Raw genomic sequence first — 27,101 nt, 5'->3', positions numbered from 1 at the left:
GACGATTTAAGCTCTGACATTTAGGTGAAATGTAGTAGAGTTCTCAACGGGCCTGAAAATTAAGGCCCGGCCCTAACTGGGCCCTACTGGGCCGGCCATGAGGCTCTGCCCGAACATTTACCATGCCTTTAGGCCCGAAAACCCGAAAAGGGGTCATTGTGTGCTTAATGTCCTCAAAGTCACGCATCCAACACGCTTTGAACTGAGCAGATTTGACCTTCCGTTCCAGAGATAATGGCCAAAACATGTTGAAAACGGCCACTTTCGCTGATTTTCGATTGAGTTTTGGCCATTGTCGCCCGTTTTTAATAATTTAATACAGGCTAGGAAGGTCCGACGGCGACAAACTAGATACCTGAGTAAAGTTCACTTTGAGCTGCATTCAACACATCCACTGACATTTCTGTCTGCATTACCGTTACGCCGCTAGGGGCAGTTTGAAATTATTTTTTTGGGGGGATAATAGATTTTCTTTTCTTCACAGAACCCGAGGCTCGGCCCGGCCCGACCAATTAGCATAGATTTTGGACCCGGCAACAATATTCATTTGAAGGAAGAATCCGATGAACTGGTGGAATAGAACTCCTCTAAATAGAACGCCTACAAACCACACAGGGAAACAATGTAATATGTTGTAAATGTATTGATCTTCTCGACCCTAACCGATCCACGTTTTGTGTTTTCCCCCGTTCCAGGTTTCTGCCAATACAACCTCCCCGACGACCAGTTTGCGGAGGGCTTCGTTTTCGACATAGAGGAGGTGAACTTCCCCACTGAGAACCTGTGCTTCGTGGGCCTCATGTCCATGATCGACCCTCCCCGTGCCGCCGTGCCCGACGCCGTGGGCAAATGCAGGAGCGCCGGAATCAAGGTAACGTAACCGTATATATCCTACGAAAAACGGAGTGAGGCGAGGAGAGAGAGGAGGGCCGCTCAATGGATTCTTTTCCACCAAAATAACTTTGATTCCGTTCTAGATTCATGGAACCGGGCCGCGAACCGGCTTGCGTTTCCACCAGGTTTAAAGCAGAACCATTGTAATTGGGGGCGGCATGGTTAGAAAGTGCGCCTGGGGTTCGATTCCAGGCCTGGCCATCAATGGGTGGAATATGACAGTATAGTAAGCAATGCAGATGTGGCTAATAAAATGAATAATGGGTGTGTATTAGGCCTAAGTTGTGCCCACAGCCATGGGCGGGCAGCTGATGTGCAAGCATAGACGGTTGTCAACAGTGTTGTCAATGCTTGCACATTGACACACCAAATCCAACGCACCCCATTATTCTTTTGATTAGCTGCAGCTGTGTTGCTTACATCAGTGGGTTCCGGGGACCCAGGGGGTCCTTAAGGGGGTTCCAAGCATTATCCATCTAAAGCAGGGGTCTTCAACCTTTTCAGGCCAGGGACCCCCAAACTGATGGGTAGATGGAGCAGGGACCCCCTACCTCGTAGGGTAGGGGGGGCTACCACATATATTGTATATTTATGTATAAAATTGTGTTTTATATTGCCTGCTCCTACGCACCTGCCCCAGTAGGTGTGCAAAATAAAAATTCTCTACAAAATATGTATAAACATACCATGTTATTGTGCATTGTGCCTCCATGTATCTGTTTGCTATGGATTCATGTTATGTTTAAAGACTATTTGACATATTGGGAAAGAAAAATAAATAAAACCTTTTTATTTTTTTTCAAACAAAAATATTGTTTAATCAAACAACAATTTCGCGGACCCCCTGCAGTACCTCCGCGGACCCCCTAGGGGTCGCGGACCCCCTGTTGAAGACCTCTGATCTAAAGTATTGATTGTTGATAGGAACCAAATGGAGCCTTACAGGTCTGTAACTGTGAGAGTGCACAAATGGAACCAAATGGACCCTCACGGGTCCATTTGGTTCCATTTGTGCACTCTCAGAGTTATGGGGCTCCGTGACCTAATCATAATGCATAGCAAACAGAGTCCTTGAAATAAAAACAAATTGTTTCAGAACCGCTGGCTTATTAACATCTCTATGACGTACTATGACGTCAGGCTTTCAAAATAAATGTCCAGCTCATCATTGACATGCATATAAACTGTGTTTGTTTTCTCATGCCTGAAACCCACACAGATCATGTGTGTATAAACTCTATAACTCCTCCCCTTTTACGTCCGCCCGCAGGTCATCATGGTGACAGGTGATCATCCAATCACAGCCAAGGCCATCGCCAAGGGAGTGGGCATCATCTCTGAAGGCAACGAGACCGTCGAGGACATCGCCGCGCGTCTGAACATTCCTGTTAACGAAGTCAACCCAAGGTATCGGCTATATGCTCGGAAGCAAGCTTTTATTCTTGTGTACAAAACTGAACTGAACCACTTAAACCCCAGCATCGGTATTGTGGGGAAAGCTTTCGCTGAGAATTGCAGATCGACAAGCTCACAACGCGACGCGTCGCGTTGTGAGCTTGTCGATCTGCTATTCCCCATGAAAGCTTTCCCCACGAAAACAGAAAAGTGAACTGAACCACTGGTTCCCCGGCCGGCCATGGGAATCGAACTGAAGACTCACTTTCAGGCATTGCCTTTGTAGTTACAACCACTTTGTTGTACGACAAAGTAGGGGTGGGACGATATGGGTACCTCACGATACGATATATATCACGATATTAGGCCCACGATAACAATATATATCACGATATTCGACGATATTCGATATATTGCGATATCACGATATTCAATATATTGCAAGAAATTTCACCAACGATATATCACGATATCTGAAAATATTGAAATATTGCGATATCACGATATATTGTATGAAATTTCACCTACGATATATCACGATAGTCCTTGTATTCAATTCATAAACACATAAAATAGCACCAAACAGTTCAAAATCATCATTACACAAATACAGAGTAGGAAAAACAACGTATCACAAACAACCAAAAAGAAAAATATTTATAAAAATATATATATATAAATATAAATATATAAATATTTCAATATTCGGCAGTATATCGATTAGTTATTGCGGGAGAAAGTATTGCGGGAGAAAGTATCGCGATATATCGCGATATCGATATATCGTCCCACCCCTACGACAAAGTATAAATGGGGCTAAAAACCCAGGAATCCCCAACGACGAGATCAGCTTCCTTCATGCCCGTTGTTGTGTCTTCCCTTCCCTCTCAGAGACGCCAAGGCCTGTGTGGTCCACGGTGGAGACCTGAAAGACCTGTCCCCGGAGCAGCTGGACGACATCCTGAAATACCACACAGAGATCGTGTTCGCCAGGACCTCCCCTCAGCAGAAACTCATCATCGTGGAGGGCTGTCAGAGACAGGTAGACTTGAGTGCTTGAGTGTCTGCAGTGTAAGCCTGACCTCGATTATTCGAATAGTCGACTAATCAGTCGAGGGGGTGTCTGATTCGACTGCCAATCTCTTAGTCTAATTATTATAATTTTTGTATTATTCGACTGAGAGATTGGCCTAGTTTGTTTTATTAATTAACTAATAGTTTGCCAAAGATAGGATATACATCATGATTTATTGGGAGAAACCAAGCAAGTATATGCTTGATGTATATGTATTTGATTGGCAGTCGAATCAGACTGATTCAACTGCCAATCTCAGTCGAATCATGCCAAATAAAATTAAAAGAATGTTTCTTTTTCTTTTTTTGTTTTGGTGTTGCATTAGTCTACTATTAGTCGGCTATAGGCAACTATTGGCCAATCAGATTCGACTATAGAAATCCTTAGTCGGGGACAGGCCTACTGCAGTGTCTACGAAGCTCTGTCTCTCTCTCTGTCTGTCTGTCTCTCTCTGTCTGTCTCTCTCTCTGTCTGTCTCTCTCTCTGTCTCTCGCTCTCTCTGTCTCTCTCTCTGTGTCTCTCGCTCTCAATTCAATTCAAAGGCACTTTATTGGCAAGAAAACATACATTTACATTGTCAAAGTGGAACAAAACAACGCATGCGTACAATTAAATGGTAATACAGAAATGTGTAAACAGCTGTTACAAACTATCTTACAAAACCATAAGAATTGTGCCTTTGCTGTCAGAAATAGTTATACATCTACATAGGATCTCTCTTGCTCTCTCTCTCTTTCTTTCTCTCTCTCTCTCTCTCTTTCTCTTTGATCAATATTTATAAAACCCACAGACAGACTTAACCACTTTCAACATGGCGTCCCTATTTTGGGCAGGTCATTATAAAAACTGCATTGAAAATAGCATATCTACAAGCTCTCACGGTGCATCGTGGCTTTTTTGGTGACACTGTCATGTAAAACGGGGCATTTATTCATGAAACAACGTAAAAAGTATAACTTATAAAATATGGAGATAGGCCTACATGGTTTCTGGCCAACAGCCACGATAGGTTTTCCAGGACACATTTACATGAAGCCTTTTCTCCTCTCTCCCTTTGATAATTAATTCAGTAAAAGCCTTCCTTCTATTGTGGCTTTTCTCATCGCCAGCTAAGTGTTTCTTAGCTGCTGCCAACGCTAACCAGATAGGTTTTGTTTACTATTGGCAGCTGAAAAACTAGGACGCCAGCTGGGCTGGCAAACTATCAACAGTTTAATGTTTAATGTTCCTTTAAAAAAACAGACGGTCCATGTAATGGAACTGTTCTTACAGTGGAGCGAGATCCAAAGAAAAACTGAAAATGAAACCAGTGGTGGTATCCAGGGACCGCCAGGGGTCCTTGAGGGGGTTCCAGGGGTAACCCAGCAAAACGAGGAACAGTTTAGGCACTTTACTTTATTTTACACTTACGCTATTCGAAAATAGCTTTTGAATTTGGAAAAGTCTTGGTGAAACAGTGAAAGATTTGGAATAATGAAAACAAATTCAACACAAATCTTCTCTTGTGGGGGGCGGGGGGGGGGGAAATCTTCTCAGATGGGGGTCATATACATTTGACGTTCTTCTTTGATATGAAAATGTTTGAGAACTACGGCCCTTTAATCGATAGAAAAAAAGTGTTTTTTGGGGTGAACTATCCCTTTGTCACCCCATGGAGACTTGAATTCATGGATATTTTTTTTTGTTTTTGCCACATTCCTAAGACAATAATTTGATGACCAGTGAACCGGTAGGCAGCGGTTCCGGTAGGAGACACAAAGGAGACTCTTTGTGTCTCCCACCGGAACCGCTGCCGGTCATCAAATTATTGGCTTAGGAATGCGACAAAAACAAAGGAAATATCCATGAATTAAATTCAAGTCTCCATGGGGTGACTAATCGATAGAAAGAAAGAAAGTCATTTTGGGGTGAACTATCCCTTTAAAGCCATTTCTGTCTATCTCACTCCCACGCACGTCATTTATTTCTGACAAACACTCAACTCTTTCTTTTCTCGGCAGGGCGCCATTGTGGCCGTGACGGGTGACGGCGTGAACGACTCTCCTGCCCTGAAGAAGGCCGACATCGGTGTTGCCATGGGGATCGCTGGCTCCGACGTCTCCAAGCAGGCGGCTGACATGATCCTGCTGGACGATAACTTTGCTTCCATCGTCACTGGAGTGGAAGAGGGTGAGAACATCTGGGCGCTCTCTGGATCCCATCAGATTTACACTTAGTTTCGCCGAAATCTACAAGCTCACAGCGTGTCGTGGCGCCCAAGACAAAAAAAAAGAAAGAAAGACACGCCATCTCCGTGTCTGCGTGCAGTAGGTGGCCGCCTTTTTAGGAGACCGGAAGCAGGTTGGACTCTAAAATGGAGTAAACGTGAACACAGCTTCTGAACCATTCTTTAGCCCCATGGTCACTTAACTAAATATTGGACCCAATCGCCCACAAGCCACACAATCTTCCCAAGATTTTCATACTAAAATGGCTTTTTTTAGAGAGACAAATCGGCAACTTTATTATCGACATTACTTTTTCCCTTCCGGGATCTAGCGCCAGTAAACATACGATGTTGCCGTGGCCCACTAAGGAGACCATTTGTAGGATTTGTGTACCATGTCACCTCCAGTGGCTCCAATTGGGAATGGTCTATCTTTCTATATCAACCATCTTTGGGTGGCGTGACACGTTGTGAGCTTGTAGATCGCCTATTTTGGGGCACGCAACCATGTATAAATCAGGCATGAGTAGTCTCTGTGTAAGGAATTATGGAATTATAATTGCATTATGGAATTACATTATGGAATTACCATGCGTTACCGTGCGTGCATTGTTTTGAAAGCGGTGATGGACAATTATGCAAGCCTCTGAATAAATTAGTTTTGGTTCACTAACAATCTGAAAATATGTTGTTTACAGTAAGATTGGGCTTGGATGGAGGTTTGGGAGATGTGTATGTCCCAGCATGTGTGTCTCCACTTAGCCTTGTCTCTCACAAGGTATCAGTTCCAGGTGTCTCTTCAATCCATTCTAGTCGGAATCAAAGCAGGGATTTGGGGATTATGTGGTCGACGACGTACAAGTGGAAATTCAGAATTACATGAAATTCATACGACCAGAGCAGACTTTCAAACCTGAGTTGGAAGAGAAGAAAGTTTTGAACTTGAACTCAATGTTGCATTTTATCTATTTCTTTTGCCAGGTCGCCTGATCTTCGACAACTTGAAGAAGTCCATCGCCTACACCCTGACCAGTAACATTCCAGAGATCACACCTTTCCTTCTGTTCATCATCGCCAACATCCCCCTGCCTCTGGGAACCGTCACTATCCTCTGTATCGACCTGGGAACTGACATGGTGAGGATTGATTGATTGATCGAATACTTTATTAGAGGGAAATGTAAACGGCACAAGGTACAGTCAGACATTTAGGCTAAAAGGATAACACATCAAAGGATAATAAAAAAATAAAAATCATGGGGACTTGTTTCCATTGTGGTCCTATGAGCTAATCCCTACAATGTAGCATTTTTCCAAACAACTTTCTGGCCAGAAAACCTAGTCAAAACGCTTGCAAATTAGATTTTGAACAGTTTTCTCATTGAGGCACACTGATCGTGTAATGCAAATCTTTAAAATCTTGTGAAGAATGCTGTTAACACAGAACATTGTGGTATCTGTCCATCTTGTGGACTTTTACGACTGATCTCTTGTCTACTGCTTCTTTGAAAGGGACCAGAATGATGGATTAATATCCAATCAGTTATTTTATCTGACTAGACTGGACCTGGATTTAATGTCAGCATCTCTGATTCTGTTATAGAGCCACTTGCAGACTTTGCTGACCGGGTTTATCCCATTTAGACCTGAGGCAGATTGTAAAAACGCCTTCTAAATCTTAAAGTTTTCTGAAAAAAATTATAATAAAATGTGTATGTTGTCTTTTCAAAAATAGCAGATATACAAGCTCGATGCGCGGCGAGCTTTGAAAAAATCTCAACATGTTTGGAAAGTTTTGAATAATTTATGATCTTTTTTTTTTAAATACTAAATTCTCTTCTGGGGGTCCATGGAGCAAAACATTTTCAGATGGGGATCCACAGCAAATATATATCAATCTGGGGGTCCTTGACAAAACAAAAAATGACACGGATGCTTTCCCAGATTGAAGGGTATAATATGGTATAGGCTTTCCAGGTCTAAATGAGTTACTTGGTGCTTTGTCCTCTCAGGTCCCTGCCATCTCCCTGGCCTACGAAGCAGCTGAGAGCGACATCATGAAGAGACAGCCCAGAAACCCCAAAACAGACAAACTGGTCAACGAAAGGCTCATCAGCATAGCCTACGGACAGATCGGTAAGTTATCTCTAAACCAGTGGTTCTCAACCAGTGGATCCTTGAGGGGGTTCCAGGTGGTCCCCTGCTAAATGATGGAGAGTTGGTAACCACATGGACCCTTATAGATCTTTAACTTTTGAGAGTGTAAAATGAAACCAAATGGACCCTTGTGGGTCCATTTGGTTTCATTTTACGCACAATTAGAGGCTGTAGAAGGATTGTTATTTTGATCAACGTTTGCCTGTTATCTCTCCTATTGGTACCAACATCAACACAGTATGGAATTGTGGACAAAATCTTATCCAACGACTTAGACTGAGAGTCTAAATCTCATCAAACGGTGGTCCGTGGCTCAAATGCCGAATAAATAATGGACCTTGATATGAAAAAGGTTGAAAACCACAAACAGTCAGCGAGAGGTCATTAGTAAATGCCTAAATTATGATGCCCCAGATGACTGTAAAGTGACAATTTAAGGACTTTTAAGACCTTTTTAAAACTTAAAAGAAAAACTAAATGAAATGAAAAAAGACCATTACTACATAAAAAGTTATCAACAAACTATACTATAAAAAACTGGTCAAACATTGGCCAAATTATCAAATAATATAAGAAAGAGACAAAGATTGTGAAAATGGCTGATCTACAAGCTGTGAGGCGCTGTGAGCTAGTAGACGAGCCATTTTCACAATATTTATCTGTGGAACCGAGTCAAACTAAATGTAATGCCTCAACTCCTACGATTCCGTTGTCGTCAGGGTGGGGGGGTCCCCAATTCAAATATGATTATTTTGTGGGTGTCGCGGCCTGAAAAGGTTGAGAACCACTGCTGTAGCACAAACGGTGTAGCTTGCCGAAAACAGCAAATGGACTAAGTAAGTGCAGTTTGTAGTTAAAGTGTCAGACAGAGTTGTTGTACTCGCCCCAAGCTCCACCAAACATCAGTGGAAGGGTGCCAACAGCCAAGCTGGCACATGAGGACAAATGCTGCGTCGGTCTGGATGATATAGAGCTGTGTGTTGGCAGCTCTCTGCATGGTACACAGAAAACAAATGAAATTGAAGTAACTCTCACCAAAACACTGTAAAAACTACAAGAGCTTTAAACACTTTATATTTAATTTATTGGACATACCATTGATTACTCCATAATGGTTCAACAAGTACTGCAGGCCAGTTTCATTGCATTATTATCTGTCGGGACACCTGAAGATGACAGGCTTTGTTGGCAGTAGAATAGAAGTGGCCCGGGAGCTGGCCTCTGTGATGCTGACAGCTGTGGATGACGGCTGCCTCGTACATTAGCGAGGCAGTGGGCTCAGGCGGTACAGTCTGGAAACCACAAGGTTACTGGGTTCAATCTCCAGCTCCCCTTTTTGGGTTAGTATCGAAGTAAACAAAAAGGACAGGTAAAACAAGGCTGGTGTCGGAAGTGTCCTTGAGCAAGACACTGAACCCCTAACTGCTCCTCCAGACTCTGTGTGTGTGTGTGTGTGTGTGTGTGTGTGTGTGTGTGTGTGTGTGTGTGTGTGTGTGTGTGTGTGTGTGTGTGTGGTACATTGAAAAGCGCTCTGGAGAAAGGCTGTAGACATGCAGACCATATTAGATTAGATTGTTCCAGGAAGGCTCAATCAGTGTCTGGGTGGTCCTGAGATAACTGGGAGAGAGGCATGCACCAGAAATAGGCTGCCGATGATGGCTAACCATGTGTGTGTGTGTGTGTGTGTGTGCGTGTTCCTTGAGTGATGACAGGCCGGTATCTCAGGCTTTTCGTTCTTTACCCCTCTTTGGTATTGAAGCCAACAATAGGTTTGACCTTCCCACTCCCCTTAATCTTCTCATAAGAGTCTCCTCTAAGGGCCTAAATTCCTGTTGAACAACACGTCTCCTTGTTTTTTAACCTGTGACTCGACCCTTAAAATATTTATTGTATGATTTTTTATGTGAATTTGGGAAAGGGCAATTCCGCTGTTACAACATATTGCATGAATGAAAGGCTAAGACCTTTTGTTGTAACCTACAAAAGTCTCTTAACCCATTAAGACCTGAAACGCATCTGTGTCACTTTAGATTTCTTTGGCTATTCAAAAATAGCAGATATACAAGCTCATAGCGCGGCACCGAGTGCTGCGCTATGAGCTTGTAGATCTGCTTTTTTTTTTTTTAATGTTTTTAAGAAAACATTTGTAAGAATCGCCTCAGGTCTTAATGGGTTAAAGTAAGTCAAATCCCTTAAAATGGTTTTTAAAACGAGGACAACCACTGCGGGATGCGTTCTACTGGAACATCCCGTATAAATGATGTTTTATATGAGCCCCAGAGCGCCCAGACTTCTATATGTCATTCCTGTGTGTTTTCCTTCTCTCCTCCAGGTATGATCCAGGCCCTGGCAGGGTTCTTCACATATTTTGTCATCCTGGCGGAGAACGGCTTCCTGCCCGCCACCCTGCTGGGCATCAGAGTGGACTGGGACAACAAGTTCTGTAACGACCTGGAGGACAGCTATGGACAGCAGTGGGTGAGTAACGCTCATTAGAATAATAATACATACCATTTATATAGTGCTTTTCTGAGTGCTCAACGTAAAGGTGTAAAGCAAAGGTAAAAAAGGGGGTATTAGGTAGGGAAGGAAGTCTGAAAAGGTGGGTTTTGAGTGGTTTTAAACGTGGCGAGGGTGGGGGGCACCTTTTTGAAGAGGGAGGGGGCGGCCACGAGAAGACCCTGTCACACTGTCATAAAATAGCTGATCTACAAGCTCACAACGTTTTGCAGCATGATGCGTTGTGAGCTTTAGATCTGCTATTTCGATATATGTACAGGGTTAAAGTAGTTAAACTGGTTTTGATGCCAAACACAATGTTGAATAAATGTGAATAATGATAGCATAATGTTGTTTTCCATCATCACACCAACAGTTTTTTCTTTTTTAATTAATTAAAAACAATTGTGTGTGCGCAACTGGTCTCTCCTCCTGGCCTCCCCCCTAGGCTAACATTTTTCCTGCAGGAAACCCTGATTAAGTACGGTACTTGAGCTGATGCAGTCATACAAGTTAAAAATCCTAAGTAAAAAAGATGAGAGTTTGCAGATGGAACCAAATCCTTTTTCACACTCTTGGAAAAAGATTTTACTGTGACTCACTGAGTTGAACTGTGTCGCCCCTATTCACTGTGATTGGGTCTGTCGTAAATGAGTTCTACTGTGTTGTTGTTGTTGTTCCGTCACAGACCTATGAGCAGAGAAAGATCGTAGAGTTCACGTGTCACACGGCGTTCTTCGTCAGCATCGTGGTCGTGCAGTGGTCCGATCTGATCATCTGCAAGACCAGGAGGAACTCCGTCTTCCAACAGGGCATGAAGTGAGTACGGCTACGGCTCTGCAGACAGTTGTTTAGTTTAGTTTGTAATGTATGCAGTGTTGATTTCGTCGACTCAAACTATGATGAAAAGTTTTCGTCGACTACCTTTTTTCACTGAAGAAAACTAAATAAAAACTACGTTATGAGGACTAAAACTAAGAGTAAAACTAAGACTTGATAAATTGACAATTTCATCAACAAATAAAAACTAGACTAAAATGTTAGGGAGGGACTAGTGGAGAAGAGATCCAGTAGAACTAAAATAATTTGTAAAATACAAGTTATTTTATGCCTGGTTGTGCTCGGGCACTCGTTGTAAATTGTAAATCAACTATTTTCAGCATGCAAGCAATCGTAAAATCAGCCATTACGACGCCATCAAGGCCTGCCAAAATACATTTTAGTTGACTAAATTAACTGTAGATTTAGTCAACTTTATGATATTTAGTTGACTAAAACTAGACAAAAACTAAAACATTTCAGATGTCTAAAATATGACTGAAACTAAATGGAATTGTATTCAAAAGACTATTGTCTTGTAACAAGATTAGAGGGAATCTAACAAACACAATTATGATTTATTTTGGTTTTTTCATTTCATTGCATTATTTAAAAGATATTGTATTATATACATATATACATCATGGTATAAAATGTTTATGTGAACCCGGGGGTCTGGTAGGGGGGTTAAGAAGCGACCTGGGTCTTGCAGCCACAGGACCGCCAGATCAGAGGAAGAGACTGTCAGCAGGCAGGCTATACTAGACACTTTTGTATGCCACTGTGGGAATTTGTATGAACTGCTTGCCCACACAGTGATGTGATGTAATGTCTCTTACCTCTGAAAAGCTTGTTTTAAAAAAGATTTAAAAAAAAGACTATTGACTAAATCAAAATTTGGTGTCAAAATGAACACTGTTCGTATGGCTTGGCACTGCAGGAGTCTGGTCTGACTGGACGCACAGGTGATTGTTTCATGCAATCAATTTCCAACACATTGTTTTGGGGTGCGCTGGTTTCAGTTCATTCAACCTCCTCTTGTGTGTTGGCTAGTGAGGCGCGTCCTACCAAGACGTGACAGAATGGGTTTCATTTGGTGCCGGCCTGCGCGTGCATACTGGTTCTTATCAGTGTGACGTTGTCTGTTAAGGGGGGTCTATAGAAAACCTGTGAGTACGCGTCCGAAATACGTGTATCGGCTACTCAGGCCCACTCGAGTTAACTGACAATCCTGTGTTAATTTATCCATGCATGACTTTATGAAGTTATACATCTGTGTAACTCCTGAGTTTTGCATACCCTCTGAGTTAAATGAACACAGAGGATTGTACAGGGTATCTAGTTAGAAGACGGTGAGGAACAGTGCTTGATGAGCTGTCTGTGGTCTCTCCTCCAGGAACAAGATCCTCATCTTTGGACTGTTTGAGGAGACGGCCCTGGCTGCCTTCCTGTCCTACTGCCCTGGCATGGACGTTGCCCTCAGAATGTACCCCCTAAAGTGAGTCTCTCACACACGCCTCACAATGTACCACAGACACGCATCTCACAATGTTTCATAGTCAGAAAACAAGAAGAGCATTCATTCCACTGGCAAATGTGATGTTATGTGGCATTTGTGCAGAGAATCGATTGAAACACAGAATGGAACCAATCTATTTCTCTCTCTCTCTACATTTCTTTCTTATATCTCTCTCTCTCTACCTCTACATCTCTGTCTTACATCTCTCTCTACCTCTACATCTCTCTCTCCCTCTCTACATCTGTCTTACATCTCTCTCACTCTCTACATGTGTACACTCTCTTAACTTAACACTCAGGATGTTTCTCTCACTCTCTACATGTGTACACTCTCTTAACTTAACACTCAGGATGTTACAATGTATGTTGACAGTTTTCACAGAATATAATTTACTGATATATTATTACTTTGACGCTGATTTTAATTTTTTCTTATTTATTTTATTTGAATATGTTCTAAATAAATAAATGAAATGACAAAAAAGTCTAGAGAACGGACCATGAGTTGCGTCATGTCTTTTCCAAGTAAAATTGCCCCGTGGTTTCTGATCTGTGTGTGTTTTTGTGTCTCCAGACCCAACTGGTGGTTCTGTGCATTCCCTTACTCCCTACTCATCTTTATCTATGATGAAATCCGTAAGCTGATCCTCAGACGCAGCCCAGGAGGTGAGAAACCACAAGACTCGTCTCACACACACACACTAGCCAGATCCCAATACTCGCATCTGTTCCTCATGGCTGCGTTATGGTGAAATTGGTGCCCATCTATGTCACCATCTTGTGAGCTTCACATAACGTCAGTGTCGCTTGCGTTATGTGAAGTCCACAAAATGGTCACATATTTCAGCAGGTCACCAACTTCACTGTGACACCGCCACGTTGGAGGATGGAGAACGAAGGCAGAAATTAAGTATTGGCAGTATCTGTTTTGGCAATGACACAAGCGTTATGTTATGTTTATTTGATTTGATCACAAATTACATTTCAACACCTTCTCTAAATGGAACTTCAATCTAAAAAAACAATGAAATACAAGGAATTAAACATTGTAATAAAAAGATCTGACCCAATACGTGAAACTAAAGCAATATAATTATTCCAATAACCAATCAGAATCTATTCATGTGAACACTGTTGATTTGATTTTAACCATGATTTTGAGTCTTCTGTTAAACACATTACCATCAGACTCTAGTTTTAGATCCGTGGGCATAGGGTTCCAGAGCTTTGCCCCATTTAAAGGAGTAGTTGACCCCCAAAAAACACTTATTTTCTATCAATTACACACCCCACTGTTTTTGTCACTTCCCTGAGCCAATGATTATGATTGGGTGGCTGCTCAGTAGGAGACTCTTTGATTCTCTTACCGGATATCAAACTATTGGATTAGGAATGCGACAAACAAAATAAAATCTCCATGAATTCAAGGCTTAATTGATAGAAAATAAGTATTTTTTGGGGGTGAACAACTCCTTTTTAAGGGCTGTTCCCACTGAGAACTACAACTATGAAAATATAGTTTTAAAAGTCAAGTGGATGGCAGAGTTCACACCAACTATATACAAAACAATACAATGATGTAGTTCTAGTGCTCAGTGTGAATGGTGCTTTACTGAGAAGGCAGACTGTCCAACTGTGTTCTTGCACTGAACAGAACAGAACTTGTATCTAACGTCCCTTCCCCTGCATGTTTTGTTTTCTCTCCCTGTGTGCGTCCCAGGTTGGGTGGAACGAGAGACCTACTATTAAGAGGGTGCCCCGGCGATCCACCACCCGTCCCGTCCCCATCTCCTCCGTCAGCCTGCATTCTCCTCCTCCTCCCCTCCTCCAGTCTTTTTAAATTCTCTCTGCATGAAATATTTTGTCTTGCTGCTCGGAAAAAAACGAAAACAAGTTTTAACCTGTGATGGGAAAAAAAAAACCCAATTGGAAGGTGTTTTTTTTATATTAGAGCAGTGGTTCTCAAAGTGGGGTCCAGGGACCCTCATGGGACCGGCCCTTGAGAGGGGTCCATGGGGGTCCTTGAAATGGAAAAAGTTTGAGAGCCACTGTTGTTAGAGAATGCTTGATACTACTAATAGACAAACACTGAGACTGATGATGTTGTTACCATGCTAATGATGTTGTGAACACACTGACAATGCGTGCCTTGTTTATGAAACAGGACCAATTTTATACATGTTTTTAACAGTTCTGAACGTTCAATAAAAATACGCTCGAGTCAGGTCCCACCTGGGTGTCGTGTGTCACCTCATTTTGGTCAGTGTTTCTTTTCTTTTGCAAAGCTGCACCATGTAACTTTCCTCTTCTGCCCTGGTTTCCAGCACTGAAATGTTTTACTTAAAAAAATCTACAATGTACTTTAAATGTAGTACTACAACAATACAAGAGTGAGCCTGATCCATGTTCAAATCCCAGGTCTCCTAGTTCAATGCTGGAGTACTTTGAAAAAAGTTTAGTAAAGTGCATGAGCCAAGTGCCTTTCTCTTTAGAATCATAGTTTAGTAGGTTTAGTCAGTAGGCCTATCCTAGTCAGTATCACAGTAGTAGGTTTATCATGTCAGTAGGCCTATCATAGTAGCAGGTTAGTCAGTATCATAGTAGCAGGTTTATCAAGTATCATAGTAGGTTAGTCAGTAGTAGTATCATAGTAGCAGGTTTATCAAAATCGTTAGTCAGTATCATAGTAGCAGGTTTATCAAGTATCATAGTAGGTTAGTCAGTAGTAGTATCATAGTAGCAGGTTTATCAAAATCATAGTAGGTTCGTCAGTAGGCCTATCATAGTAGCAGGTTAGTCAGTATCATAGTAGCAGGTTTATCAAGTATCATAGTAGGTTAGTCAGTAGTAGTATCATAGTAGCAGGTTTATCAAAATCGTTAGTCAGTATCATAGTAGCAGGTTTATCAAGTATCATAGTAGGTTAGTCAGTAGTAGTATCATAGTAGCAGGTTTATCAAAATCATAGTAGGTTCGTCAGTAGGCCTATCATAGTAGCAGGTTAGTCAGTATCATAGTAGCAGGTTTATCAAAATCATAGTAGGTTCGTCAGTAGGCCTATCATAGTAGCAGGTTTATCAAGTATCGTAGTAGGCCTATCATAGTAGCAGGTTACTGTCAGTAGGCCTATCATAGTAGCAGGTTTATCAAGTATAGTAGCAGGTTTATCAAGTATCATAGTAGGTTAGTCAGTAGGCCTATCATAGTAGCAGGTTTAGTCATCACAGTAGCAGGTTTATCAAGTATCATAGTAGCAGGTTAGTCAGTCAGTATCATAGTAGTAGGTTTATCAAGTAGCAGGTTAGTCAGTATCATAGTAGTAGGTTTATCAAGTAGCAGGTTAGTCAGTATCATAGTAGTAGGTTAGTCAGTATCAGTTTATCATAGTAGTAGGTTTAGTCAGTATCATAGTTGTAGGTTTATCAAGAATCATAGTTTAGAGGAAGTGCCATGCATGATAGGAGAGTTTTTTGTGTGTGTTGTTCATCAAAGAGGAGAGGAATGAAGACGACGGCAGGCCTGAGGTTGGGCTCGGGCGGTCCTCCATGCACTGCTTGGGTGACCAATCCTGGTTCAAATGGCAAGAGACAATCTTTACTGCCTTCAAATGGCAAGAGACAATCTTTACTGCCTTTTTTGTTTTCATTGTCCAGATCTTACACGCCTCCTTTCTTTAACATACAATTTGATTGACTGGCTGGCATTATCATCAGTCTGAGTTAAAAGTACAATGGCAGCTTGTGATGGACATTTTCATCAATATTCTATTTTTGCCACAGACATACAAAATAAATGATCTGAATATATATTTTTTTACCAGAAACACATAATGAACTCCTAAATGACAAAATAAATGATCTGAATATATATATATATTTTTTTTACCAGAAACTCCTAAATGACAAAATAAATGATCTGAATATATATATATATATTTTCTTTTACCAGAAACACATAATGAACTCCTAAATGTGCTAGACATTTTACAATGATAGTATATCTACATTAACCACTGAATAACAAAGAAATATATCTAACAAAGAAATATATCTACATCATTTTCGAAATGTTTCAAATTATTTACGCTTTTTATTGGAAAGAAACCATGCAACAATGACTGTCCTTAGTTTGATCAGGTTAATGTTGCATTATCGGCGTCAATTTGAACGTCTTATCTGAATGACAGATGCAATGGCTTACTAGTCCAGCCAACAACCCCCTGCACCAAAGAAGCTAGCTCCCTCAGTACAGGAAGTTGTGGAGAAATGGGACGCAACAATATAATGCTACACAGTCGACTTTACCCTTTCCTTCACAGAAGCACTAGTCGAAGCTGAACCCTCTTAAAGGACGACTTCACCGATTTTCAACCTATCTTCATATAATTGGTCCTCACTAATACTCATGATAAAATGGTCAAATTTTTTTCTACTTGGTCTGTGTTTCATAGGAGGGCTGTGGACAGTCCAGAAACCCGTCTACCAGTGACATCGTCGTTTTCCAACAAGATTTCACTTTTTTTATCTAGATTTTTATTAACGCGAGAACAATGGCTTCTTTTATTGCATTGCAACTTTCCAGGAATAGAAAGCCTGCAGTTTCTATTAGCTTGGATTCCCCGTTGATGATGTCACTGACGGGACTCTGAACTGTCCACAGCCCTCCTCTGAGACACAGACTGATTAGATTTTTTTTTTACCATTTTATCATGAGCATTAGTGAGGACCAATTATATGAAAATCGGTGAAGTCGTCCTTTAAATATGCGTCTCACTCAGGACGTCACGCTCTACTACCCTCTAGGGGCTACAGAAGCACTGGTGAAAAGCAACACAGACAGCACTGAAGAGTAGCCGGTACTAATAGCGAAGCGGACTAAGTCAGAGTACAAGGCCTAGAAGCGTCCATCTCTGGGGCTCGTCGCACAGGGTTCGAATCCTGGTTTGCACCTAAGTCAGAGTCACCAAGCCTAGTACACCCGAGTTGCTACCGCTTGCCGTACTAAGTTCAAATCCAGCTAAGTCCCATAAAGCAAGGTACTGAAGATTGTCCCGACCATGCGAGGGCGGGGGGGGTTTATTCCCCCTGGTTTCCAGACAATAAAGGGGAGGGGTTATAGAAAAAATATGAATGGACAGCTGACATATTACAGAAAGGGATAGGGTATTTTGAATACTTTTTTGTGCATGGAAATGCGAAGCCCGTTTTTGGAGGATTTCCCCAAATCTCAGCTGTTTATTAGCGTTTTTGTGTAAAATAATGTCGCCATGGTTACGGGGCTGCCCAGCTATGGGACGAACTGCCTCCCGGGTTGATATCCCCCCACGGATAGTCACTCTACCTCAGCTCAATGGGTAGAGTGACTGCCTGCTCCAACAGTGTGTCTGACAGGTCAAATATATGGCATCAACATAGAGATAAGGGGGAGGAAATAAGTCATAGGACAGTTACCCTAATCTGCAAAGATAATAATTAGTAATATAAATGCCTCCCAAATTCATTGGGTTAGTCATAGTGACATGTTTTGTTTGTCTTAGACCAAGGAGCACAATGGAAATAAGTCACATGACTTTATTAGTTTATATCCTTGCCGAAAAGCATGTAAGGTGTTTTTTGGGCGGTGAAACCGCCCCATAAGTGAGATTTGGAAAAATGTACATTTTCCTGCGCTGTGATCTGGGCCCAGGAAATTTGTAGAATTATCCTGCGCTGTGATTGGCCAATCACAGTCTATTCAGGACTGTGATTGGCCAGTGTCACATGACACATGTGCATAGCCCTATAGAGACACACGGCCGGAAGCGGAAGGCCTACAAATCCACGCCCACTTTTGACACTCGGGGTCCGTTAGAACGATGAACTGCAGCTCTCAATGCAATCTCTATGAGAGGCATTGTAAAATACCGTCATTTCACTGGTTAACTACTGAGGCTGTAGCGATTTTTTTTGTGTTCTAATAATCTGTCCCATTTGTTTAATTTGTCCTTTTTAATGTCCCATATCTTTCATCTCGATATACTACCCACAATATACTATAATATACTCCATCAGTATGTCAAAACCGCTAGCATCGGAGATCCAGACTTTAAGTGGTCGCATCACGGACGCATCCCTTGAGGTTTTCAATACCCAGAAAACTGGCGAAAGTGGCCGTTTTCAATAGGTTTTGGTCATTATCTCTGGAACAGAAGGTCCAATCTGCTCAGTTCAAAGCTTGTTGGATGCGTGACTTTGAGGACATTAAGCACGCAATGACACATTTTCGGGTTTTTTTTTTTTTTAGGGGAGGCGAGATCTTAGTTGGGCAGGCGACCGCCTCTCCTGCCTCTACAGTGGGTACGCTGTCGGTCGGCGCTCGGCACTCGTAAAGACAGTGATGTCACTGAAATGCCTGTCTGCTGTCTACCCTCTGCTGTGTTAGCATTATGGGTAACTCGTTAAAGTGGCAAATTAAATGTGAAACACATCAACTATTAAGAAAACAAGAAGATATGTTGACAAAGACACTCCATACATTTGGAAACATATTTTTATTTAAATCATTATCGTCTTCAGTTAATGCAGGATAATTTTAAAAGTAGGCTAACTTTCATATCCTCTCATAGGGAATGCATTGGCAGCTGCAGTTCATCGTTCTAACGGACCTCGAGTAGCGGCGCTGTCTCAAAAGTGGGCGTGAAATTTGTAGTCCCCGTGTGTCTCTATATAAGCAACCATAACTTGAAAAAAACCAAATATTTGTTTTTTTCAAGTTATGGTTTCGTCCATCATAAAGAGTGTTTCAATAAATGTATTTATTTCTTGTACATGATTGGTTGACTCCATTCAGTATTGTGATTAGCTAGCAAGACACCGCCCACTTCACACAGGGTGTGATTTTTTCTTTTAAAGTAAACTATTAAGATCTGAGGCTGATTCTACTAATTCAAATATTATACTTTTACTCCACTACAATTATTTGACAAAATGTAGTTATTATTATTACAGAACATACATTAACATCATGAGCTTGTAGATTTGCTATTTTCAAAGGATTTCTGCATAATGAGTACTTTAAGTACATTTTGAATTCCGGACATTTACTTGTCACAGAGTATTTCTGTATTGATACTTTTTCCACCGATGATTAAATGCAAGTAACTTGGATAACAATGACATGACCCAGATTTGGCTCAACTAAGGGAATGAACTCGTTCTCATGCTATTCATCAAGTGGAATGCCCTACCAAAAGGAGTGTAAAACCCTACTCACTTTCAAAACTGCCCTGAAGATACACCTTCAGGAGGCTGCAATTCGAAAATGGCCCCTGTCTTAACCTCCCCTCCTCTTTTGTATATATATTTTTTCTCTCTTCATACCTGAAAGCTGATTGTATGACATTGTGTATATCTGTCTGTCTCATATATGTCATCATGATTTGTGTGCATGGGGTTCTCATCTTAAACAAGCTGCGTGCTTAACTGAGTCTTCCAGTTTAGTAGACCGTGAATTTTGTACTTCCATGTACTGTGATTCTCATGTCTTACTAAATAAAAGTACATCAAGCTCGCCCTTGTAGATCTCTTACCAAGTAGCCTACAGAAAATGTGACGGGTGGAATAAAACTTGGACAATGTTTAGCTGTCCAAGAGGTTTGTCGGAAAGAAACAGGAACATTAAGTCAGTCAGTAAAAGCTCTCATTCTGCAATGACTGTGCTTAGTTTGATCAGGTTAAGGTTGCATTATCGGTCACAAGCATCGTTGACAAACTGGAATAGTAATGCTCTCCCCGAGCCGGAGTCGAACCCCTGACCCGCAGCTAACCAGTCCGGCCAACAACCCCCTACGCCAACAGATAAGCTATCACACTTGGCGGAGTATCACACTCACCGGAGGAAGTTGTCATGACCTGGTGAGGCTACAGTATGTTACTTTATATGGTAGCCTATAGTATAGAAGCAAGCAGAGCCATATTGAATGATTTGTGCTGCAATGTTTAGTGTAGATCGTTTCAAACTCCACTCACTCTTAAAGTTTACACTGAACCTTTCCTTTACAGAAGCACTAGTCAAAGCCAACACAGAAAGCAGTGAGGATTAGCCGGTACCTATAGCGAAGCGGACTAAGTCAGAGTCACCAGGCCTAGTACACCCGAGTTGCTACCGCCTGCCGTACTAAGGGCCGCGGGTTCGAATCCTGGTTTGCACCTAAGTCAGAGTCACCAAGCCTGGCAGACCTCGATTGCTACCGCTTGCCGTACTAAGTTCAAATCCAGCTAAGTCCCATAAAGCCAGGTACTGAAGATTGTCCTGACCATGCGAGAGCGGGGAGGGCGGGGGGCGTTTATTCCCCCTGGTTTCCAGACAACAAAGCGGAGGGGTTATAGAAAAAATATGAGTTGTCAGCTGAAACTTTACAGAAAGATTTGCTTCAGTGGTGGAAATAAGAACTCAAATATTTTCTTAAAAGTATCAATACTGCAATGAATTTGGGTAGTGTAAAAGTACTAGTGGGCAGAATAACTGTCTAACATGTGTCAAAGGCTTTTGAAAGTAGCATATCTACAAGCTTGTGACGCATTGTGAGCTTGTAGATCTGCTATTTTCAAATAGCCAAAGTTTATATAGAGCGTAGTTTATATAGAGCGTGTGTGTTGCTACTAACGTGGGGCGGGACACACATCATCCACCAGGGGGCAGTACATTGGTACCAGATGGGTGGTACCAGATGGGTTGGGACCGCGCGTCATGTCGTGGATTTGGACTCTTTGGTCTGACCTCTATGACCCCTGACCTCCAGGGATCAAGGGTCACAGAGGCACGCAAGCCTCCACGCCACGACAAGGCAGAGTCCATGTGGAGGGAGGGTCTGTCCACTTGTTAACTATATGTTAACCACTTGAACCATTATCTTATACTTTGGCTATTCAAAAATAGCAGATGTACAAGGCACAGAGTGCCACCCTATCAGCTTGTAGATCTGTTATTTTTTTGAAAAGTCATGTTTTTTTTTGCAACTCAAATCTTTGCATCTGGGATTCTATATTTTTGAAAAAACTTATGTTGCTATAATCAGTGGTTCTCAAACTTTTTCATGTCAAGGACCCCCAAAATGATATGTATTTGGTCACGGACCCCCATCTCAAAATATGATAGAGATATATGATAACTAATATAATAGAAGATATATAATAGAAGATATATGCTAACTAATACAATATAACAGAAGATATATAACAGAAGATATATGATAACTAATATAATAGAAGATATATGATAACTAATATAATAGATTATAACTATTATAATAGAAGATATATGATGATATATAATAGAAGATATATGATAACTAATACAATATAACAGAAGATATATGATAACTAATATAATAGATTATAACTATTATAATAGAAGATATATGATGATATATAATAGAAGATATATGATAACTAATACAATATAACAGAAGATATATGATAACTAATATAATAGAAGATATATGATAACTAATATAATAGAAGATATATGATAACTAATATAATAGAAGATGATAACTGATGGAGCTGTTTCTTCTTATCACCCACACAAAGTACCAGACACTTTCATAAAAGGCGACAAAGAAAAGCAGACTCGAAGACAGGCAGCCATTGGTTATAACGATTATATTATATCTTTAGTCAGACATGAGAGACATGGGAAGGTTACAGTATCACAGGTGTTAACGCATCATCGGTCGGGTCTCTCTCAATGAGAACAGAGAAAGCACTGGATTTTAACAGCATCCGTTAACATAAACATATGACATCATGAAAGACAGATCGAGCGTCCAGCCATCGGAGGGGTAATCCTGCCATTGGTGGAGAGTGATGATGCTAGTTGTCGTCAGATGAAGATGAGGATGGTAGATGAAGATGATGATGATGGTGTTGAAAGTTTTTAACTCAAATCTTTGCTTCTGGGGATTTTACAAATGTCTTCTAAATCCTAACGTACTTTTTATTTATTTTTATTCTTTTTTACTTATGTTGCTATATTATCAATGGTTTTCAAACTTTTTTCATGTCAAGGACCCCCGAAATAATATGTATTTGACCGCGGCCCCCCTCCCATCTAAAAATAGTTCCAGGGACCCCCAGAAGCAAAGATTTTAGTTAAAAATGTATATAAAAGATTTGCACAATTTTTCAGGACTTTTCTAATCTCTACAAGCAGATCTACAGGCTCATAGCACGGCACTCGGGCGCTATGAGCTTGTAGATCTGCTATTTTTAAGTATAAAATGAAAGATGCTTTCCTGGTTTTAATGGGTTAAAGGTAGGGTAAGTGATTTTCTTTGGTTAAAATAAGTGTTAAATAGCTCTATATTCTGATAGTACTCATTGCTATAGTGTTTGTTCAGTAACAGGAGTCTCCATGTCTCTCCCGCTCTGTATTAACAATGTTATCCAATCAGGATAGAGAAAGCAGTCAGGATACAGATTAAACAAATGAAATTGGAAAAGTGATGACACAAAGAAATGAGCAGCCAAAATTGTAACACAATACAAATGAAGCCGATAAATGGGTACTCTCTCCTGATTGGCTGAAAATGTGTATTTCAGGAGAGATGGGAGACCCCTGTTACTGAACAAACACTCTATGGCAACAAGGAGGAGCGTCACTGCTCCACAATGTAATGAGTACATCCATGAGTATTGCCTCAGGTGCCTCCCTAGGCCGGACTTGAACCTGTGGCCTTGCATGCAGAGTTTGGAATTGAACCTGTGCCTCTGGTCGCCGTGTGGCCCTATGCCAAAGACTACAGAGGTGTCCACCAACTATACGTCTTCAAAACATGCTTCAGAGTGAAGAAGCAGGAGGAATTGAACACTCGACCTTTGGTACAGTGTGTTAACACAGTAAGCTACCATGCTGCCTGCTTCAAAGCAGTTTTCATTCTGCTTTAACTAACAACAAACGACGATACAAACAAAAGACATGTCAATAATAAATATGCAGTTAAAATGTTTTAGTTTTTTCTCTTTGCATGGTTTGTTGCTTGTCTAGATGTTTGAATGTTTATGGAAACAACCCCACAACAAATGTGGGGTTCCCCTAGCAAAACCTATTTTCAGCCTTCTGGGGGATTCTACAAATGTCTAAATCATAGCCTTAAAAAAAAAAACGTATGTTGCTATAATCAGTGGTTCTCAAACTTTTTCATGTCAAGGACCCCCAAAATGATATGTATTTGTATTTCTAGAGTCTATTTTCAGTCAGGACAGCAATGGGGAAGGACATCATCTGTTGTGTTTGCTGGCTGTGATAGCAGCAGTGCTGGTGGGACAGTGACTAAAGGCATGATGAATAAATCCGGAAAATGTGTGGGCTAATAAACTAGTAATGTACTGTGGTAGTCGATGCTTCATTCATACAGGTTGAGGCTATACATTTGCTGTGAAAAATCAACTTTATTTCCGAAAAAGTTTACTTTTTATTTATTTTTATTGAATACTTTATTTAGAAGTTTGTAGAGAAAAAAAACACATGGAAGTACAGTTCAAAATACAAGGTCAACTAAATATGGTCAACTAAAAGTGTCTTGTTTCAATTCATGGAGACATTAAATGACAGATACATGACAGATACACTACTATACAGAACATCATGCAGAACATCATTAAACAAACAGTTTAAAGGTAAGAAAAACCAAATATACAGTAAACAGTTCGAGGGGGGGGGGGGGGGGGTGGGAGGTTATGACTTTTACAGGGGCCAGTTTAGAAGCAGCCGGTATTATTTTTTTCTTTTCGTTTTGAAAGCGAGTAGGGTTTTACACTCCTTCACTCCTTTTGTGTGTGTGTGTGTGTGTGGGGGGGGGGGGGGGCTGTCAGAATGTCAGGACGGTAATCCTGGTGCTGAGACTGATGCCATGGCTTCTCATGATGATATGGTGCTATGGAGACACAAAGAGACTCCTTTGTCCGCTGCCTACCGGTCGTCATCAAATTATTGGCTTAGGAATGCGACAAAAACAAAAAAATCGCCATGAATTCAAGGCAGTGTAATTGATAGAAAATAAGTAATTTTTTGAGTGAACTATTCCTTTAAGGCCTACGGTGTCCCTCCCAACTTACTCCGGGCAATAGAGACCATGTACGCAGGAACAAGGGCCAAGCTGGTGACCTGGGATGGCAACAGTGAGGAGTTTGACATCCTGGCTGGGGTACTGCAAGGGGACACCCTCGCCCCCTTCCTCTTCGTCATAGTCCTGGACTTTGCGCTCAGGATCTTGGCTTCACTCTAACGCAGGGGTCTTCAACGTTTTCAGGCCAAGGACCCCCTAGCTGAGAGAGAGATGAAGCAGGGACCCCCCTCTATATTGTATAACATTGTGTTTGAGATTAAACTTTTTTTTTTTTTACTTGGTCTGCTCCATTTTCCCTCGACAACTATATCCCTGTGCAAAAAATAGCAGATCTACAAGCTCACAACGCCTCGCAGCGCGAGGCGTTGTGAGCTTGTAGATCTGCTATTTTTGGCTAAAGTTCTCCCCAGAATAGGGATGCTAGGGTTCAAGTGGTTAATGTAAAAAAGAAAAATCATATCACACAAAGATTTGGCGGCCCCCCTGTAGTAAGTCTGAGGACCCCCTAGGGGTCCCGGACCCCCTGTTGAAGACCCCTGCTCTAACGCCAAGGAGGTCGAGACGACGCCCCCACAGTAGTCCTGCTCTCCGACCACGTGGAACAAGCACAGGAGCTCCTGAACAGAGTGGAGTCAAGGTTAAGGTCAAGTTTATCAGTACGTCCCAAACTGGGCAATTTATTCATGTTACAGCATATAATAAAAAAGTTAAAAACTCTAAAAACACAGTAAACATACATAAACAAGAACATAGATATAGACATGGTCACAAGATCCAGGTAATAATAATAATAGTATAAGTACCGTAATGTCCGGACTATAAGCCGCTACTTTTTTCCCATGCTTTGAACCCTGTGGCCTATACAACGGTGCGTATAATCTATGGATTTTTACAGCTAACGGCCACTAGGGGACCTTCTAAATCTATGGATTTTACACCTGCGGTTTATAGTCCAGTGCAGCTTGTATATGTACACATTTGTTTTTTTCCCTAAATTTGGCTGGTGCGGCTTATATCCAGGTGCGCTTTATAGTCCGGAAATTACGGTATAGTGTCAGTGGTAGAGTGAGCCAAGGTTGGCCTTAGGCTAAATGGCAAGAAAACTGAGGTCATCACCCATAACATCCTATCAGAACATCCACCTCTGACAACAACAGGAGGCACTGCTCTCTGAAGGAAGTCAAGGACTTCAAGTACATGGGCTCAACTGAGCGAGATCTTAAAGTGAGGAAGACACTCGCATGGAGGGCCCTGAACGGCATTGGCCAGCGTATGGAACTCCAACCTCCCCCAACAAATAAAACTCAGCTTCTTCTATATAAACTATATAAACAGCCAATGCTGGACCCTGAACATCAGCCAGAGTGAACATGTTACCAACAAGAATGTGTATGAGGGAACACCAAGGCTCTAGCAGGACACAGCCAAAGACATCAAGAGCTGCTCCAGCCAGTAAATTGGTGTTGTTAGGAACCAACACACGGGCACCGGTCACGAGGACGTCCCACATTCACCCATTAAAAGCGGGAACGTATCTGTGTAACCACTTAAACCATTACTTTATACTTTGGCTATTCAAAAATAGCAGATCTACATATGAGCTTGCAGATCTGCTATTTTTATTTAAATTGTGAAAGTTTGTGCAAACCTTTGAATGAATATACATATTTTTAAAGGCAACATTTTTAACTCAAATCTGGTGGTCCCTGGAACAAAACATTTTCAGATGGGGGTTGGCGGCCAAATACATATCATTTTGGGGGTCATTGACATGTAAAAGTTTGAGAACCACAGATATTATAGCAACATTATAGGTTTTTCATAAAACTGTTAGGATTTAGAAGACATTTTGTAGAATCGGACCCTCAGGCCTTAATGGGTTAACATACGTGGATGTACTCAAGAGAGATGCAGGGGCACAAAGCGAACAAACTAACTGGCCAGATGCATGGAGAACCGGGATGACTGGAAGCAACGATGGGAGGGCTCGTCTGAGGAACCGCCTGGAGAGAGAGAGTCAACATGCACAATAGCAGCGCCCTGACTCTGTCTGACCTTAATCAGTATCATTGGTAACACCCGTGAAGGAAGTATACGGACGTGGCCCAATTTCATGCCAATATGGCTGCCTATTAAGAAGGGTTGAGAATCACTGTTGTACCGTACGCCGAAAGAGCCCACAGCCTTCTCATTAGCTATAGCAGATCTTTAATTAAAGACATCTAAAGAGCCCGGGGTCCGTTCATTGTGTTAACGATACTACAATAATTATTCCTCGGAATACAGGTTCTGTGTCAGGATGTATACGGCACAACCCATTCTATTGTTCATTTACAGACAATAGAGTCTGATTCCCTCATAGTCTTATAATGGGGCTCAGGATGCCTCAGGTAGCCTACAGTGGCAGCAAATATTAATTAAACATGTGTGACA

At 41.5% G+C, this 27,101-nt stretch overlaps 1 protein-coding gene and 1 long non-coding RNA gene across 5 annotated transcripts in view; one reads left to right on the top strand and one right to left on the bottom strand.

Moving 5' to 3' along the window:
• LOC308080262 (sodium/potassium-transporting ATPase subunit alpha-1) overlaps positions 1-14,793 on the top strand; it is a 50,786-nt gene extending 35,993 nt beyond the window's left edge. For all 4 annotated transcript variants that reach the window (XM_080422043.1, XM_080422042.1, XM_080422045.1 and 1 more), the window contains 11 exons: positions 696-871; positions 2,165-2,301; positions 3,181-3,331; positions 5,365-5,533; positions 6,552-6,706; positions 7,582-7,705; positions 10,059-10,204; positions 10,914-11,044; positions 12,441-12,542; positions 13,137-13,228; positions 14,283-14,793. In XM_080422043.1, coding sequence (XP_080278169.1) covers positions 696-871; positions 2,165-2,301; positions 3,181-3,331; positions 5,365-5,533; positions 6,552-6,706; positions 7,582-7,705; positions 10,059-10,204; positions 10,914-11,044; positions 12,441-12,542; positions 13,137-13,228; positions 14,283-14,311 — 1,412 coding nt within the window. In that variant the 3' untranslated portion in view covers positions 14,312-14,793. The remainder of the gene's footprint in view (positions 1-695; positions 872-2,164; positions 2,302-3,180; positions 3,332-5,364; positions 5,534-6,551; positions 6,707-7,581; positions 7,706-10,058; positions 10,205-10,913; positions 11,045-12,440; positions 12,543-13,136; positions 13,229-14,282) is intronic.
• LOC308080286 overlaps positions 1-27,101 on the bottom strand; it is a 408,660-nt gene that overhangs the window by 343,649 nt on the left and 37,910 nt on the right. The window lies entirely within an intron of this gene.

This window comes from Gymnoscopelus braueri, assembly GCF_963280865.1.
Source record: "Gymnoscopelus braueri genome assembly, chromosome: 24".
Taxonomy (NCBI): Eukaryota; Metazoa; Chordata; class Actinopteri; order Myctophiformes; family Myctophidae; genus Gymnoscopelus; species Gymnoscopelus braueri.
Note: the sequence above shows the minus strand (reverse complement) of the source record. Positions and strands in the feature narration are given on the sequence as shown.